At 48.0% G+C, this 15,000-nt stretch overlaps 4 protein-coding genes across 4 annotated transcripts in view; all 4 read left to right on the top strand.

Annotated features, from left to right (window-relative positions):
- Positions 1-6,601, top strand: part of LOC126569674 (alpha-tocopherol transfer protein-like) — a 7,848-nt gene extending 1,247 nt beyond the window's left edge. Inside the window, exons 2-3 of the mRNA XM_050226928.1 lie at positions 5,256-5,475; positions 5,554-6,601. Coding sequence (XP_050082885.1) covers positions 5,334-5,475; positions 5,554-6,293 — 882 coding nt within the window. The 5' untranslated portion in view covers positions 5,256-5,333 and the 3' untranslated portion in view covers positions 6,294-6,601. The remainder of the gene's footprint in view (positions 1-5,255; positions 5,476-5,553) is intronic.
- Positions 6,602-8,103: 1,502 nt separating this feature from the next.
- LOC126581601 (clavesin-2-like) lies at positions 8,104-13,306 on the top strand. The gene is made up of 4 exons (XM_050245384.1): positions 8,104-8,197; positions 10,789-10,959; positions 12,218-12,333; positions 12,413-13,306. Exons 2-4 carry the CDS (start codon positions 10,812-10,814, stop codon positions 13,142-13,144), a joined length of 996 nt encoding a protein of 331 aa, XP_050101341.1. The 5' UTR covers positions 8,104-8,197; positions 10,789-10,811; the 3' UTR covers positions 13,145-13,306.
- Positions 13,307-13,535: 229 nt separating this feature from the next.
- Positions 13,536-14,511, top strand: LOC126570357 (uncharacterized). The gene is made up of 3 exons (XM_050228070.1): positions 13,536-13,610; positions 13,688-14,185; positions 14,249-14,511. The coding sequence occupies exons 1-3, from the start codon at positions 13,563-13,565 to the stop codon at positions 14,435-14,437; spliced, it is 735 nt and encodes a 244-aa protein (XP_050084027.1). The 5' UTR covers positions 13,536-13,562; the 3' UTR covers positions 14,438-14,511.
- Positions 14,512-14,900: 389 nt separating this feature from the next.
- LOC126581560 (alpha-tocopherol transfer protein-like) overlaps positions 14,901-15,000 on the top strand; it is a 5,676-nt gene continuing 5,576 nt past the window's right edge. The window contains exon 1 of the mRNA XM_050245298.1: positions 14,901-14,957. The gene's annotated coding sequence lies outside the window, so the exon portion shown is untranslated. The remainder of the gene's footprint in view (positions 14,958-15,000) is intronic.

Here is a 15,000-nt window from a genome sequence, read left to right as displayed (position 1 = left end):
ATCATCGCGCTGGCACTGCGTGAAATTAGATGTTAATTGAAGTGTACTCGACCGACTCGCAAACACACATGCTAATTGAAGATGCCGTGTTTGTTGAGTGAAAGGACGCTACGATTGCTAGATCGGATATGTAAACGACACATTTTGAGAACACGCATCGCCTGCTAGGAATGGGAAGAGGGGCTGTCGCAGTGTCGCAGTACTGGACATCTTGTGTACGCAGCTTACCCGTCTAACCAGTTTGACCCCTCAACAAAGCACTGGTCTTTAAACCTCCAAATAAAAACCACGACCACACGGGTCTTAAAAATTAACTTCTCTTTAGAACTTTTTGAATACAAAAAAATACGGTCGCCGGAGAGCATGTAAATGGAGAAGCGATAACAGTTTGCCCAGCGTTATATGACGGTCGCGCGGGACATGTTTGCGCAAGTCACCGTACCTGACAAGGCATTGAGTGGGAGAAGCATAAAAAAGCAACCAGCTCCGTCGACTGTCCATTTTTTTTCAAATCATCCACGCAAATATTTTGAAGCCTTATGGTGGCCACAGTTTCCTGGAATTTAAATTAGTACAGGTTTTGCCTAGTAGCTGCTCTTAGTCATTCTGGCTTTATTCTACGGGAACTTCTGTAAGAAAACAAAGAAGAAACATTCCACCATGCTTCGAGGAGTGGCACCGTTCTCTGCAATCTGTCTATATACACTTCGAAACCCGAAGCACGTTTTGCCAAGCGACCTAATTTATCTGATTTTGCGCGTGACGGTAAATGTCAGCAAATCGCCCAATCGCTCACCTCAAGAACACGCGGCCACCCTTCAATCAAACGATGCTCAGTTTTAGTCATACCGATCAGGGGTTATACAGTGATGGCTGATTAGAAACCACAATAATCGACTTCTAGAGTTTGCACGCTCCGTGGCACACGCCACAACCAGCAGTCGAGAGGGCCCTTAGGGGCACGGTGGGCGGCACATCATCAACTGCTAATCTGCCCATTCTATACCTATAATGGGCAGATAATGGATAATCATACTGCGACGAGTTGGACCGGTTTTTGTGGGGCATTTGCAAGATCTCGCGCCACAGGCTGCTGCTAGGTCAAGAAATGTTATTAACCTTTCCTTTCTGGCAGCGTGGGAGGCTGGACAAAATCGCTACGATTGTTGACCCAGCAGTGTGGCCGGCACTGTACTCGCGCACGTACTTCGCGTCCTCAAAACACTTCCATCACGATGCGCAAGATCTCGTACGGCGGAGAATTTGAACTGAGTCAGACATACGCGTCTGAGTCATGGCTAAAGTTGGAGGAGAACAAAATGACGCTTTGGTTCTATGTAGGGTAGCATCAAGGTTCTTGGTCCGTACGCTCCACAACTGGCAATCACATCTTCCCCTACCCGTTGGCGTGTGAGAGAACTGGGGAACACTTTAGGCTATTGTTGTCACCGTTTGAGACGTGTTGGTCATTTCCGATTTCACGGCTACGCTGGCCCGTGTCTGTTGTCATAATCGGCACATCTCTTACGCGATGTTGTCGCGATATGTGCCCGGAGCTTGCGTAAGTGTACGGATGTGGGAAACAGCCTATCGAAGCGACATGCTTGCGGGCCATATTCGCTTTGTTCCGGAACCATACTTTGAGCTTTGGCACCCACTAACTCACGGGCAGAACAATGGATCATGAATCATTGAAGCTAAAAATTCTTGAAAGAGCATTCCTTCGTCAAAATTGCAATTGACACCTTCACCACGAAGAAGGGGGCTTTGTTCCGGTTGACATAATCGGAGACACTCTATTCCTGGCGCGACCTTGGATTTTTCTGGAGTCTTCGAAGAGGCACCTTCACGTCCAGAGGTGAACGGACGACACATGGCATGCTACTTCCTCGTTTTCTTCGTCCTCTTCGTCTGTCTACGATCGCGTCTTGCTACGAAAGGGCCAACGCACGAGCACAGCGCAAAGATATTGCCATAGGTCGGCGCTCTCGAGGACCATGCTGTGTGCGCGTTCACGTGCGAAAGGAGTGAAGAAGGAAGAAAGAAAAAAACTCGGAAGGGATAAATTGTTATCCGATCGTGCGGACCGGTTCTTGGGCACCTGAGAGTAGGAGGCAGCGGGAACGCGCGCGCACGCACTAGCTAGCTGTTGCCATCGAACTAGGTTGCGACCAGACGAAAGCTGCGCCAGTTAAGGTTTATCCTCGTGCCCGTGAAGAAGAATCTAGAAGGCGTACCAGAGTGACGTGTCCTCGGGTCTGACTATAGTATCCGGTATTGTGAAATCCGTAGTCCCATTTTAGGAACTTGTGCAACATGAGTATTAAGACGCTTAAGCCAGCGTGCGCTTCCGCGTATGGATTACAATCTGTGTGTCCAAGCATCAAACAACCAGTAAGCACTAGTAGCTAATGGTCAAAAGCATCATCTACCCGCTGGAACTCTACTAATGATCGATAGAATTATCGATAAGTGCTCCCCGTTGATTGCTATCTTCTCTAATGAACCCTCCGGTTCGCTCGATTGTCCTTTCGTGTTGTGCCCGGTGCGTAACACGCAAGCTGGTCCAAAAACGGTCCAATTCAAAATTGATGCCTCCCCAACAACCGCGCACTGTGGTACACAATGCCGACTAATTCAAATCGCTAAACCCCTCTCTGGGGAGGCATTGTAGTGACTACTTTCGCGACTGTTTCCGCCTAGCCTTGGATAAGGCATTAGTTTCCCTTTGGAAAGATAACGTGCCTAGCAATTTGCTTACCGCGGGTGCATCTCTGTACGTACGCACAGTTAACGGTTAAAGCAGGAATCGCATTGCACTGAGTTTACTGACAACTGACGTAGGGCTGGGCTGGAAAGCCCTGTTCGTTGGCCTAGATTGGCGGGATCAGGTTTCACGAGTGTACGCTCCATTCGGAAGGTTCAGGAACAAACGGACGTCACCAAGACAGCGGCACAGTATTGATCGATTTTATGCTCCTTGTTCAATACTACTCACTACCAGGTGAGCTGATTCGCCTGTTGAATGCGAATGGAAGTTGGACTGCAGTTAAAACAACAACCCACCGAGATGCCCACCACTCGGCGCCGTTCAGTTTATGCGCCGAAACGCCGAACGATCATCATACAGGACACGTATGCTACGGAATCAAGGTTTTCGTTTTCGTTGTGTTTTGAGGTCAATTGCGACTCGTATCGTGCGAAGGTAACGAGATTACCTTCTATATTATTTTTATTGGATTGTCTGGCCGAACGACAACGAAAACGAACGCCCCGAGAAAATAGGTCAAAACTGTGCGAGGTAGTAGACCAGTAGCTGTAGACCACTAGCAGTAGGACGCTTGGCCGCAAGGTTCAATAGCCTACCGATGCTTATACGAAGCCCCATTCGCACATCTAGGCACACGGTAGGGGCGAAGAAGAGTTGCTACCGGCGGTCGTCAAGTTCAGCGTCACGGCTGCGAAACGAGGCTTAGAAGGTGAACCTAGTCCGGACTAGTCCGACCTGAGGGATGCTAAACCAGTTTCGCATCGAGATCACCACCATTCGTCGTTGCCGTGATCGGCGCGAGAGGTATGCGAGTAGCGTGATGACGGTCAGAGGTCGGTCAGTTGGATTACTCACAAATCATCGATCTGTCGAGAGGTGGCGAAGGGAGGGCATCCACATCCTCTCTCTCCCTCTCATTTTTTATGATGGGAATACCGCAAGGGGGCCGGATCATACTCATTATATGATGTTTTATTATCTGATAAAACATCGGTGATTACATACGCAAGCCCCTCCGTCTCCGTCTTATTTAATAGCTTCATTGCCCGCCTATTTGGGGCGGATGGAGGCTTTGCCGAAGAGAAAATATCATCACTGCATTTTAATTTTTGGTTCGAAAAATCGTATTCGTGAAAGTGATGTTTGTTGTTCGTTGGCCTTGGCGCAGTGGTCCAATGTCAATGCTGTTCACTGGACCCAACAGGAGCAGTGGCAACGATCATACACGCTGTTGCCATTGAGGAGTGGGATTGATGGCACTGCGGTGTCGCTCGCAGCTTTTGATGATAATCCTGTTTAGCATGGCGAATGCATTATAGCTTGTTTAGAATAAAATGTGTGTTCCTTTTTGGAAACCACTTTAAATAATGATGAAAAACGCTGATTTATTAGCATATATGCAAAAAAATGTATGAATACTAGGGAAAGATAAATTCGTGCCATTCGTAAAGTTTTCCGGTTGCCCTTTGGATGACGCCATGGTTAACTGCTTTGAATATATTCTTTCCGGCCATATTAATCGCCAAGGGATACCCTATCAATCGTTGGTTATTGCGATAAATCAATCCGTCACCAGACGTTAAATGATATTCATCTGTGTTTTAATGTTAGAATGACAAAAGTTGTACGACAAAGATCTACCTAATAGCTTGGTTCAAGCCCTTTACTGCATTTGATGCACCGCTCCGTGACCAGTGCTTACCGTTCTGCGTCTTTTAATAACAGCTTTCCACCGTCCTACATCGTGTAGGGCGTATCTGTTAAGGGCTACTGACGCAGCGGACCTTCGAAAACAGCACAACCCTCACCGTTATTTGTCGTCTGCCTGCCTGGCGTTCGCGTTGCATGCGACATTGAGCTGCAGATGGAGCATTGGGACTCCGCAGAAGCGTATCGTTCGAACGGTTCGGTGGGGGTACCGGTTGGCTAGTGGCCGAATTTCATGGTTAGTCGTTAGTTGACCCGTGAAGCGCGTGCCTCGTGTCTTGTTGGTCGCTTTTTGGGTGTTTAGTTTGGCTGCTGCCCGGTTCGCTAGTGCAAGCATCCGAAATGGTGGACGTTGCTGTTGTAAAACCAATTCGCCTACACATGGTAATGCATTAAACTAAAATTTTAGAGTAGATCACCAAATGAGGGCGAGGAATGTGGTCACCCTAAAAATGTGTCATGATGCATCTGAAAAAAAAAGTTCTTTGCTGTTCGATTCGTGTGAATGGTTAGAAGCCTAACAATGCAACAATCATACGCCTCCCATAGACGGCGTCCACTGTCGCTGTGCTTCGCGTTGTGAAATCTGTTTCAATCTGTAAAAAAAACACAGCCAGGTCATGTGCAAATGATCAACCTTGCCTCTTTCAACCGCTGCATCCGGTGCGGCCACACGGTGTTTCGATTCGATTATGTGCTATGCTAGCGTCAGGGTTATGGTCAATGCCCGATAATGCTTTTCGATCGCGATTTAACAAGGTATTTCGTGTCTCTGCAGGTGAAACAAAGGGTCGTGATACCCGCGCCAAGGCTAGTGAACTGTCGTCGGTGGAAAGGGCCCACGATCGTTTGCAGGATGCCGGAACCGGACGGTGTCATCCACCAGCTGTACATGGAGCGCGAGCTGCCGGCCAAAGTGGCCGAAGTGGCGCGATCACAGGGTGAAGATCCGGACCGAACGAGTCTGATGATCGAGGAGCTGCGCGAGATGATTTACGGTAACAGCCGGCCCACACAGCCGTTATGCTCTGGTAAATGAATTCTAATGAATTCCGCATGCTGGCCCTCCCCTTCAGAGAAAGGTGACTGTGTTCCGCACCGCGTGGACGATGACTATCTGGTCAAGTTTCTTCGGGCACGCTTTTGGAATGTGCAGCACGCGTACAACCTGATGACCCGGTATTACGCATTCCGGGCGAGCAATCCGGAGTTCTACGAGAACGTGAACCCGATGGCGTTGCGATCGCTGGGAGACGACGATATCATGTCCATCTCACCGTACCGGGACCAGGAGGGCCGTCGGGTGATCTTCTTCAAGTTTGGCAACTGGCGTCCGTCGAAGATTCCGATCGTGGATCTGTTCCGCGCTACAATGCTCCTGTTGGAGGTGGGTTCACTCGAACCGCAGTCGCAGGTACTCGGTGGTGTTGGCATTATGGATTTGGAGGGCCTCACACTGAACCACGCCTGGCATCTAACGCCTACCGTGGCACAGAAGTTGCTCGCCCTACTGGCAACCAGCATGCCACAGCGTACCAGCCAGATTCACATCGTCAACCAGGGGTGGGTGTTTGATACGGCTTTTCAGATCTTTAAACCACTGCTCACGGATAAGATGCGCCAACGGTTGTTCTTCCACGGGTCGGATCGAGCTTCCCTGCACAAACATATCGATCCCGAGGCACTGCCGGTGCGGTACGGTGGCACCAAGCCAGAGTATCCTTACACTTACTGGCTCGAGCATTTGAGCCAGAATGAGAAGGTGATCCAGGAGCTGCAACAGCTCGGTTACGTTTCCGAACCGTTGGAAGAGTGAATCTCGGCCAGCTACTAGCTGCTAGTTCAAGCTGCGTGATAACGGCACGATTAGGGGAAAAGTTGGTTAATGTAGGTTAGTGTGATTTACAATTTACGAAAAATATCCTTAAGCTATACTTTTTATGGTATAAATTGAACAGCTGGAACTGCGACCAGCCTTAAATGGAAGCAGCCTTAAAAGACGCCCGAGAGAAGTCATGCGATGTTCGTTGATGTGATTGTATGCAGAATGAGAAACAGAAGGCAAATAAAGAAAAAAAAATTGTTCAAATAAAATAAACTTACAAATAAATTGACAATCATGCTCTGAGAAAAATGTGAATGATTAAATTGAAAAATAGAAGCATTGTATGGATGGTTCCTGATCTTCTGTTTGTTGTTTCAACTTTGCCGTTTTTATTGTAAAAAACACTTTTCCTTGATGTTAATATAGAGATGAAAAGGGAAGACTGTTCCTGAAAGCCTTCGTTAGGTTACTTTTTTTTTTATTTCCTTTACGAAAAAGTATCCATAGCAGCAGAAATATCGATGGATAGATCGCATTCCTTTCCGTGATCTTTTTATTTGCCAGAGACGTGTAAAGATAATATATAGAGACATAACGAGATGATTATACATAGATTATTAAAATTGTACAATATTTTGTAGAACGAAGAGGTGTAATGTAGCGGCACCATCTATTGAAAAAAACACACATATTCTACTTAAGTGTACGAATTGTTTCAAAGAACTAATCGTGTGTACTAAAACGACGTAGTTTTAAATGCCAGAAACTATGCAATACCCCCACCTGTTTCGTATGGGTTTGCGTTTCGTTCCATTTTGACCATTCACAATGCGCGCGATACCGCGGCTTCGTGTTATGTTTCTCGATAATATTTTAGACTAGGATTGTTGAGAATTACTTTCACTACATTGCCATTTTCCTAAAATTACTAACATTCAATCAACTGTAGATTAAATAACAGTATTTTTTATGTCAAAACTACACGTTTCTTCATTACATTCGTTCCTACTAGCTGCGACGCTGAGCTTTGCTCTTGGAAAACCAGCTCGGCGTTGCGCGCGCTCCGTTATGCTTCCAGTGTGGTCCGTTGAACTGCATTCAACATCGACAGTATTGAATGCAAGCAAACACAACGGAACAATAGATTTAACTTTATCATTTTTCTTTTAAAAATCTGCATCTCAGAACCCAGCTGCGTTCTATGACAATGTTTGCTAAATATGATGTTAATTATGCTGTGATTTACTACAAACATGATGTTAGTTACGTGCAGCTACAACTTTATCAATTCCTAAAATGTAAGAAAATTGTCCCATCTTCATTGATATAATCGAACGTGATCTGATAAGCCGACGCAATTCTCGACAAACAGTATCACTCACTGCACAAATGTCCAAATGCACTCAACCAATTTATTTGTCCGGAAAAGGGCGCTAAGGCAATCCCAAACTTTTTGCAAACCTAAGCCGAACGATTGGCTCGTGCGGTGCAGTTCAACGTATTCAAAAAAGGTCATATGTGCTTGCAAAATTGACGAGCCTTTGCTGCTATCCGATATCGCTGGTTTATGGTTTTTACAAAAAATCAAACAACAGATCGTCTCCATCAGCCGATCGAGCCCTAATGATACTTTTTCAGCAGAAAAGGCGAGCAACCTGCACCGGTGCAGAAGGGTATCATTCGACGCGTGCTGCGGCTGCCTTCGTCAGCGCCAGGGCAAAACAAGTCTAGCTGACGATGCACGCGACTCGGGCATACGGAATAATAAAACCATCGCGCCCGGTGACCGACCGCCACAGTCGAATAACGCCCATCGATCGATGCAGAGCTAAAAGCCACCGCGGGTTCGGAATTGTGTGCGTAGCGCGTGTTTTGTTATTATAAACGGTTTTTGGGTAAGTGCTCCGGTGACCCATCGATTGTGTGGCTGGAGCGCTGGAAGCGCGGGTTCGCCGTTTTCGGTTGCATTGAAGTCTTTTGTAGTTGTCGATCCGACCGATGCGATGTGAACAAAGCCAAACCACAAAGCGTATGGAGAAAAGTGTTTGCCATATTTTAGTGACAGAAAGCCGATCCATTAGCATGGCCGCATGGGCACGCCGTACGCAACATTCGGCGGGAGCACGAGTCGGAATTTCAGATGCTACGCGGATAGCCGCATTAAAACCAGACCCCAGGTTCACCCAGGTTCCGATGGGCAGTGCATCCGCCTTAATCACTATCGGCATTATGCAACCGTGAATGTGTTTGTGAGTGATGGAGGTTGCTTCAAAAAGTTTCACTTTCAAATTGGGTTAAACCACAAGATGCCCGTTGATGATGCCTGTCGGGGACAGAATTTCTATTAGCTGGCCAACCTCGGACAAAGTGGTCACGGTTGATTGTGCTCGATGTGAAGCTGGCCAACGGCAGCTGTTAAACTGTATCAACACAAGCTCAGTTCTATCTCCTACCGGTACACTTTACATAAACCGAATCTCTTCAATTGCTATTCCTTCTTCGCTGCCGGAGGTCATGGACAGAGGCGTGAAAGGTGCAATCGGAATGGGCCGCGTCTGTGGGATGGCCCTCCCGTTGCCCGCATGCCAAGGTTAAGCATGAAATGGTAAAGAGAAAGATGGTCGTGGTACCGGCTCCGTGGTACCTGGTACGAGGTGTTGATTCGCAAAAATGGGAACATTACGCTGCGGTTCGGTTGTGTTACGTTTCGAAATCTCTCGGTACTCGCTGGTATTTGTGTCGCGCTTTCGGAGGTTTTTGGTCTGGCTTATTACGCATGGGAAGCATGCTCCGACGGTGAGCAAAAGCCGCTGCCTCGGGTGAACAGAAACCCCGCTGGAATTGTTGACATTTCTCCCAAAATGCTCCTCCCTTCAAAGCAATAACTTCTTTTTATTGCTTCGTTGTGCATGGTCTTTTGGATTAGAAGCACCTCAGCACAGTGCAGTGTGTCGCAGGTTGGTCACTTTTATGATGTAGCTAGATGCCTGCATGACCCCAAAAAGCTGGACCGGGTTGTCACTGTTCACGATCAGCGGGTTACCAAGGGTTCCAGTATGTTATTAAGCGCTCTGGGAACCGTCGCTGCCAAATCTGTGGAAGTGGCTTTCAATCAAATTATGGTACTGGGTGTCCCGTTAACCTTCTTGATCATGATCGGTCCGAAAATGTGCCATTTAGAGCTAGAGCACCAGCATCAACTTTCACGATCACGATCGCTTTCGTTGGTGCTACAGTACTTGCTCGACCACAAATCAAACGCGACTAGCGAATGTGTTCGGTTGCTCAAGGTTGATTTGTTGTTGTGGTTCGGATTTTTTGGAGCGAAGGAGGAGGAAGCTCAAATTACCATACCGCGGACCGGTTTTTGGCGGTGATCGCGGTTCTGCGCTAGACGATGGCTAGACAATGCGCCGTCTTAGAAGCTTCTCCGTGGGCAAGGTGTTAACACGACAATCGAGAGGAATGCGCTGCATGTAGGACAACGATTGCATTGTCTTGTGGTTGGTTTTTGTGACCTTAACGTCTGTTAGCATCGGTGTAGACAAATCGTTCACCTTTAACCTGTGGAGCAAACATTGCATTAGGATGGTGGTGCGTAAAGTCACCGTGATCGCCAAGTTACATGTTAATTGCATTTTTTATTATGTTGTTAACCGATGGAACAATAAAAGTGGCCATAAATGTACATTCATAACATACTAAGACAACGGTTTTACAACATTGTACTCGATTCATGCTCCGTTTGGCTCTTGTACACGGAACTTCTTGGCACGTTTGTTCTCATCGGTCAAGAGAACTTTGCGTCTTTTAATACAAACGCACCAATGCCTAAATATAGAGTCTAGTGCCGGGTAGAGAAAACAGGTTTCTGTCTGTAGGTCGATCTTTGCGCCCTCGTTCAAATGGCGCAGACATTAGTCTATCATCTTCCTTCCTTCCTTATCTTTTGCATAAATATGGCATGATTTGGATTGCATATGAGGGACCCCAACGAGAACGAACGAACAGCGAGTTACGTTCGCTCCAACGATGCTTGTTTCGATGCTTGTTTGCATAGATAGCCCACTCCTCTCTTTCTAGAGGTTTCTTTTGTATCGTTTCTAATATCCGCGGCCTTCATTAGTTCTTCCGAAATCTCGTTTGGCAGGCGACGACGACGCCCTGCAAGGTCACAGCGCTCTGTGTTTCGCTTTCGTTAAGCTAAGAACCGAAAACAAAAACCCCCGAAAAAACCAACGCCCTTCGTGCTAGGGTAACACTGGTGGCGCACACCAGAAATCACGCAACAATGCAACACTTCCGAGTTCGGCGCCCTGCGCTGACCGCACTACCGAAGACACGATATAGCGTTGTGTCACGCGCGGGAGGACACGATATTGCGTGCCCAGAATGCCCAAAGTGTGCGGGCTAAACCCCACAATCAATGCCAGTGTATGTAAATAAATGTTCGTTGCGATCGTTTGTTTGTCTGACACATTTTCAGTGATATCGCGCAGTTCGAGCATCATGCCGGAAATGGCGCCGTCCACGGCGAAGGGTCCTTCGGCCGAGCGGAAGCTACTACCGGAGGCTAATGGTAAGGGATCGGCCGGCACCTTGCCCGACCAGACCGAACGCAGCAGGAAGATCAACGAACTACGCAAGCTGATCGAAGGTAAGCATCTAAGAACGTCTTTGATTTCGAACGATGAAGGATGGTGTTAAGAAGGTGGAGCATCGTTCTGCGCCTCAAGGTACAATCGGGGCACAATCTAGAGGTGTGCCATGTATGTGTGCCCTGTTCCCCAAACAACAAACAACGCAGCGAACGAAACCGGAACCAGAGGTCGAAGCATTGTGTTGGCGTCTTATTGATTGCCGCGAGCGAATTGCTTGACGAGCGCGTGCGTGGTTTTAATCATCCGTTAACGGCCAATACGATCGAACGTTTTGTGGCCCAGGTTCTCGCTATTGGCCATCGATATTTAACATTTGATGACATATTCCGATTGTACTCTACAGTGATAGTCTGCCCCGAGGTTGCTATCGAAATGAAACGACTCTTCCACTTTCCATAATTGCCCGAATCATAGGCGACGGTCAAGCATTAAGACATAATGGCACCATTGGCATTTTTGCCATCAGCAGAGGACGGTAGTGGACGCGGAATGGACGTCAATACACATCTCATTACGTTGACGATTTCTATGCATTAATGCAGATGAGTAGTGCTTCCGCTGAAGCGCGCACTTACTCGTAAGCAAGTCAATAGTCACTCGATCTCGAACCGCGACGACCACTAGGCCGTCATTCATTTCTTAAGATCGCAAGCGCAATCACCGTAACGCCGCCGGTCGAAATGAGCTGTCAGAGAGGGGACGCCGCATTCGCTCACGTGCCAACGATGCCATTGGTGATCGGATTGCGGGAGGGGGGGTTCTTTTTTGTCGTCGTTGTTGGTGTGGTGGCGGCCAGTGGCTAGTAGTTTGTTTGGTTAGCTCGCTGCTTTGCACGGTCACTGTCATGGGCACACTTGACACCGGACCGATGCGAGGCTAGCAGTGCCTGCTTTGATATATTAATGCTTCATTTTTATTTAAACAAGCCCGGTACGGTGCTTTGGGGGGTTGGCGAGGCGGAGTTTTATGGTAACCGATCCGGGGCCCCCGGAGGGGGTTCTCCAACATTAGTGGAGACCGGTGTAAATGGAGTGATTAATTAGCCAAACCAAAGTGGAGTGGCGCTCGAAGGAAATCATTAACTTTGGGGGTGCATGCCTGATCGATTGCCTCGGTCGCGAGGTCGTAGTATTCTTTCGTCTGCCCTCAAGGTCGCGATCAGCGTTCACCCTCAGAGTTTAGGTTTTAAATATATTTTACATTTATTTTCTGCTGCTGAGAATGGTGGTTTGTAACTATGTCGTTCCATTTTAGGTTATGACGATTGTGAGCGACGCAGCGATGATCTGTTTCTGTGCCGGTTCCTCTACTGTTGCGATTGGAACGTGGAGGAAGCGTTCGCGCGCATGGTGAAGCTCTTCAAGTTGAAGGTAAATCGAATCGAAATAGCATCCCAAATAAAGCATTCACATTACATTCCGTCCGTTTCCTTCGGATATCGTACGACAGGAAGCGAACCCGGAATGGTTCTTCCACAAACCGATCGCCACCTACCGGGAGCTGCTGAATCGGAACATCAAGTTCGCGCTGGACCGTCGGGATCGGCGCGGTCGCCGAGTGTTTGTGACGCGCCTGGGGGCGATCGATTTTTCCACCATGGCCATCACCGACCTGGCCAACCTGGACGACATCTGGTTCGAGCTGATGCTGAACGAGCCGGAAACACTCGACAGTGGCGTGACGTGTCTTATCGATATGAGCGGCTACTCGCTGAAGGGGCTGCGGTTTCTAACGCCCCAGAACATCCGCGTCGGTTCGGCGAAGGCCGATTTGCTGCCGCTGAAAAACATCGAGTTCCATGTCGTTAATTCGTCCGTCTTTATGAACGCGGCCGTTGCCATTCTGTATCCGATGTTGAGCAAGAAAATCAAAGAAAGTGTCCATTTCCACTACTCGAACTGGAGCTCGTTGCATGAGTACGTGCCGGCTGATATATTGCCCCCGGAGTACGGTGGGAGTGCGGGGAAAGCGTTCGATTATGAAACCATCGTCCGGCAGGTGATGGACCGGGCGGATGAGTTCGATCGGTTATTGGCGTTCGGTGGAAAGGCGATGGTACCAGTGACACCTCCGCTAACGTCGAGTGCGGCCAGTGGGGGAAAGGCGACGAAAACGAAGGGGAAACTAAAGGGTGTCGATAAGAAGAAGAAAGGAGTGAAGGAAGTGCCGGTTGAGGAATAGGCATTCCGCTGAGCTAGGCTTTAAATCGTAGGTTAAGAAGGGATGTTCCAGAGAAGGACGTGGAGTGTTTTATAAAAACATTAACATTTTATGTTAAGAAAGGTGCAACGGACCGCTGTAGGTTTATAAATATTGAAAGTAAATAAAATGGACAGTGAAATGAAAAAAAAGGGAAAACCTCGTTGTGAGCTGTCGTCTGGTAAACACCGTTTGATATCGAGAGTGAGTTGTCTTGTAAAAGATATTCCAGCACAATGGCTATACGCTTTCAATGATAAGCGAATGTTTATCATTTACCTGCCGATCTGGAGTGTTTTTCTGAAGTAGTTTGCATTCAACGATGCACTCCGAGCTGCTTATAAATACTCTGCTACACTTCGCTGGTCAGTTCGGTTCGGTTTTTATAAGTCACAAAACGATGAAACTATTGCTAGTGCTTGGAGTTGCGGTCGCGTTTCTAGGACAGGTACGCATCTTGGTGCATAGTTTTATCTCGTTGTGTTATTGTTCGACTAACTCTAACTTAATTTTGCATTTCTCCAGCTACATGCTGGTCCAGTGGTGCACGATCACTCGCTGGTACAAATCTCGTCCACACGGAACGAGCTGTTCAAGGAGTTTGACCAGCTCCTCAATGGCATCGCAAAGGAGGCGATCGACAGTCTGTCGTCGGTGAAGCAAAACACCGAGAAGCAGGTGGCATCGGTGGAAACAGCCATCCAAGAGCTGGAAACACTGTACAACGATAAAGTGCTGAAGGAGATCTCCAAGTACGATGGACTGCTGCAGGATCTCGAGACCCAAGTTTCTCCCTGCTTCGGACCCGTACCGGAGGATGTAAAGAAGATCGTACAAGGGGCCCGAGGTGCGGCTGGTGTCTGTGCCAAAAACACCGTGGCAAGGGTACGAGTGATCCAGAAGAACGTTGAAGCTCACATCCACTTTGGGCTTGGTAAGGTGCAGGACATTGTCGCCGTCGGTCGGCAATGTATAGTGGACAACAAGGGCGTACTGGAACAGATAAACTGCGCGCTGGAAAGTGTAAGTGCAACACCAGCGGCGATGGAGAACATGGATTCAATTACAACTGTTTCCCTTTTGCAGGCCCCCAAAGCAGTGAGCATCGTGGAGGAGATTATACGTGATGCCGCTACGCTTTTCGCTGAAACCTCGCAAGAGGTGGCCGATATTTCGGTGGATACCGAGCAGTGCTTGGCCGTGGCAGTGCAGGATGCTGTAGGCAGACTCAACGAAGCACTGAAGAAGGTGGCCGAATGTTTGGGTGACGAGTAACGTGCCTGCTCGCCAAACCAGGACCGTTTGTGATAATTTGATTAAAATATTTTTTTGCGGAATACGACAACATATTTAATTGTATTAATGGCATTTAGTTACACTCCACTTTAATTCATTTATTCGATTGCGCTCGCTCTCAACGCATACTACGATCCGGCGTATCATTTGACGTGTGGGCTGATGCTGCGTGGAAAACGAAAGAGCTCACGAGTCCCGTGGCCCACGTGCCAGTGTGTTCGTGTGATGCCGGAAAAACATCTGTTTTCCACGCTTGCACTCTCACTGGGCTCCCCCTCAAAAAAAAAAGAGACAACAATAAATGCTTCATGCGAGCATGTTTCGTTTATTTGTTTCGGGGAAATGAGTTCCCATTGGTGCTGCTGCTTCCCATGGTGAGTGACGGTTAAGGGAAAATCACGGTCGCGCCCGTCCAACGCACTCTGCCGCGTTTGCACCGAGCCAAGGCGTACCAGTCCAAACCGGGAATCCGTGGGAGTGAATTCGTTGCATAAATCAAGTAATTTCGCTGCTGACTAGAAAGATATTCGGGGATAATCTTC

The sequence above is a fragment of the Anopheles aquasalis genome, chromosome 2 (genome assembly GCF_943734665.1).
Source record: "Anopheles aquasalis chromosome 2, idAnoAquaMG_Q_19, whole genome shotgun sequence".
NCBI classification, from domain to species: Eukaryota; Metazoa; Arthropoda; class Insecta; order Diptera; family Culicidae; genus Anopheles; species Anopheles aquasalis.
Note: the sequence above shows the minus strand (reverse complement) of the source record. Positions and strands in the feature narration are given on the sequence as shown.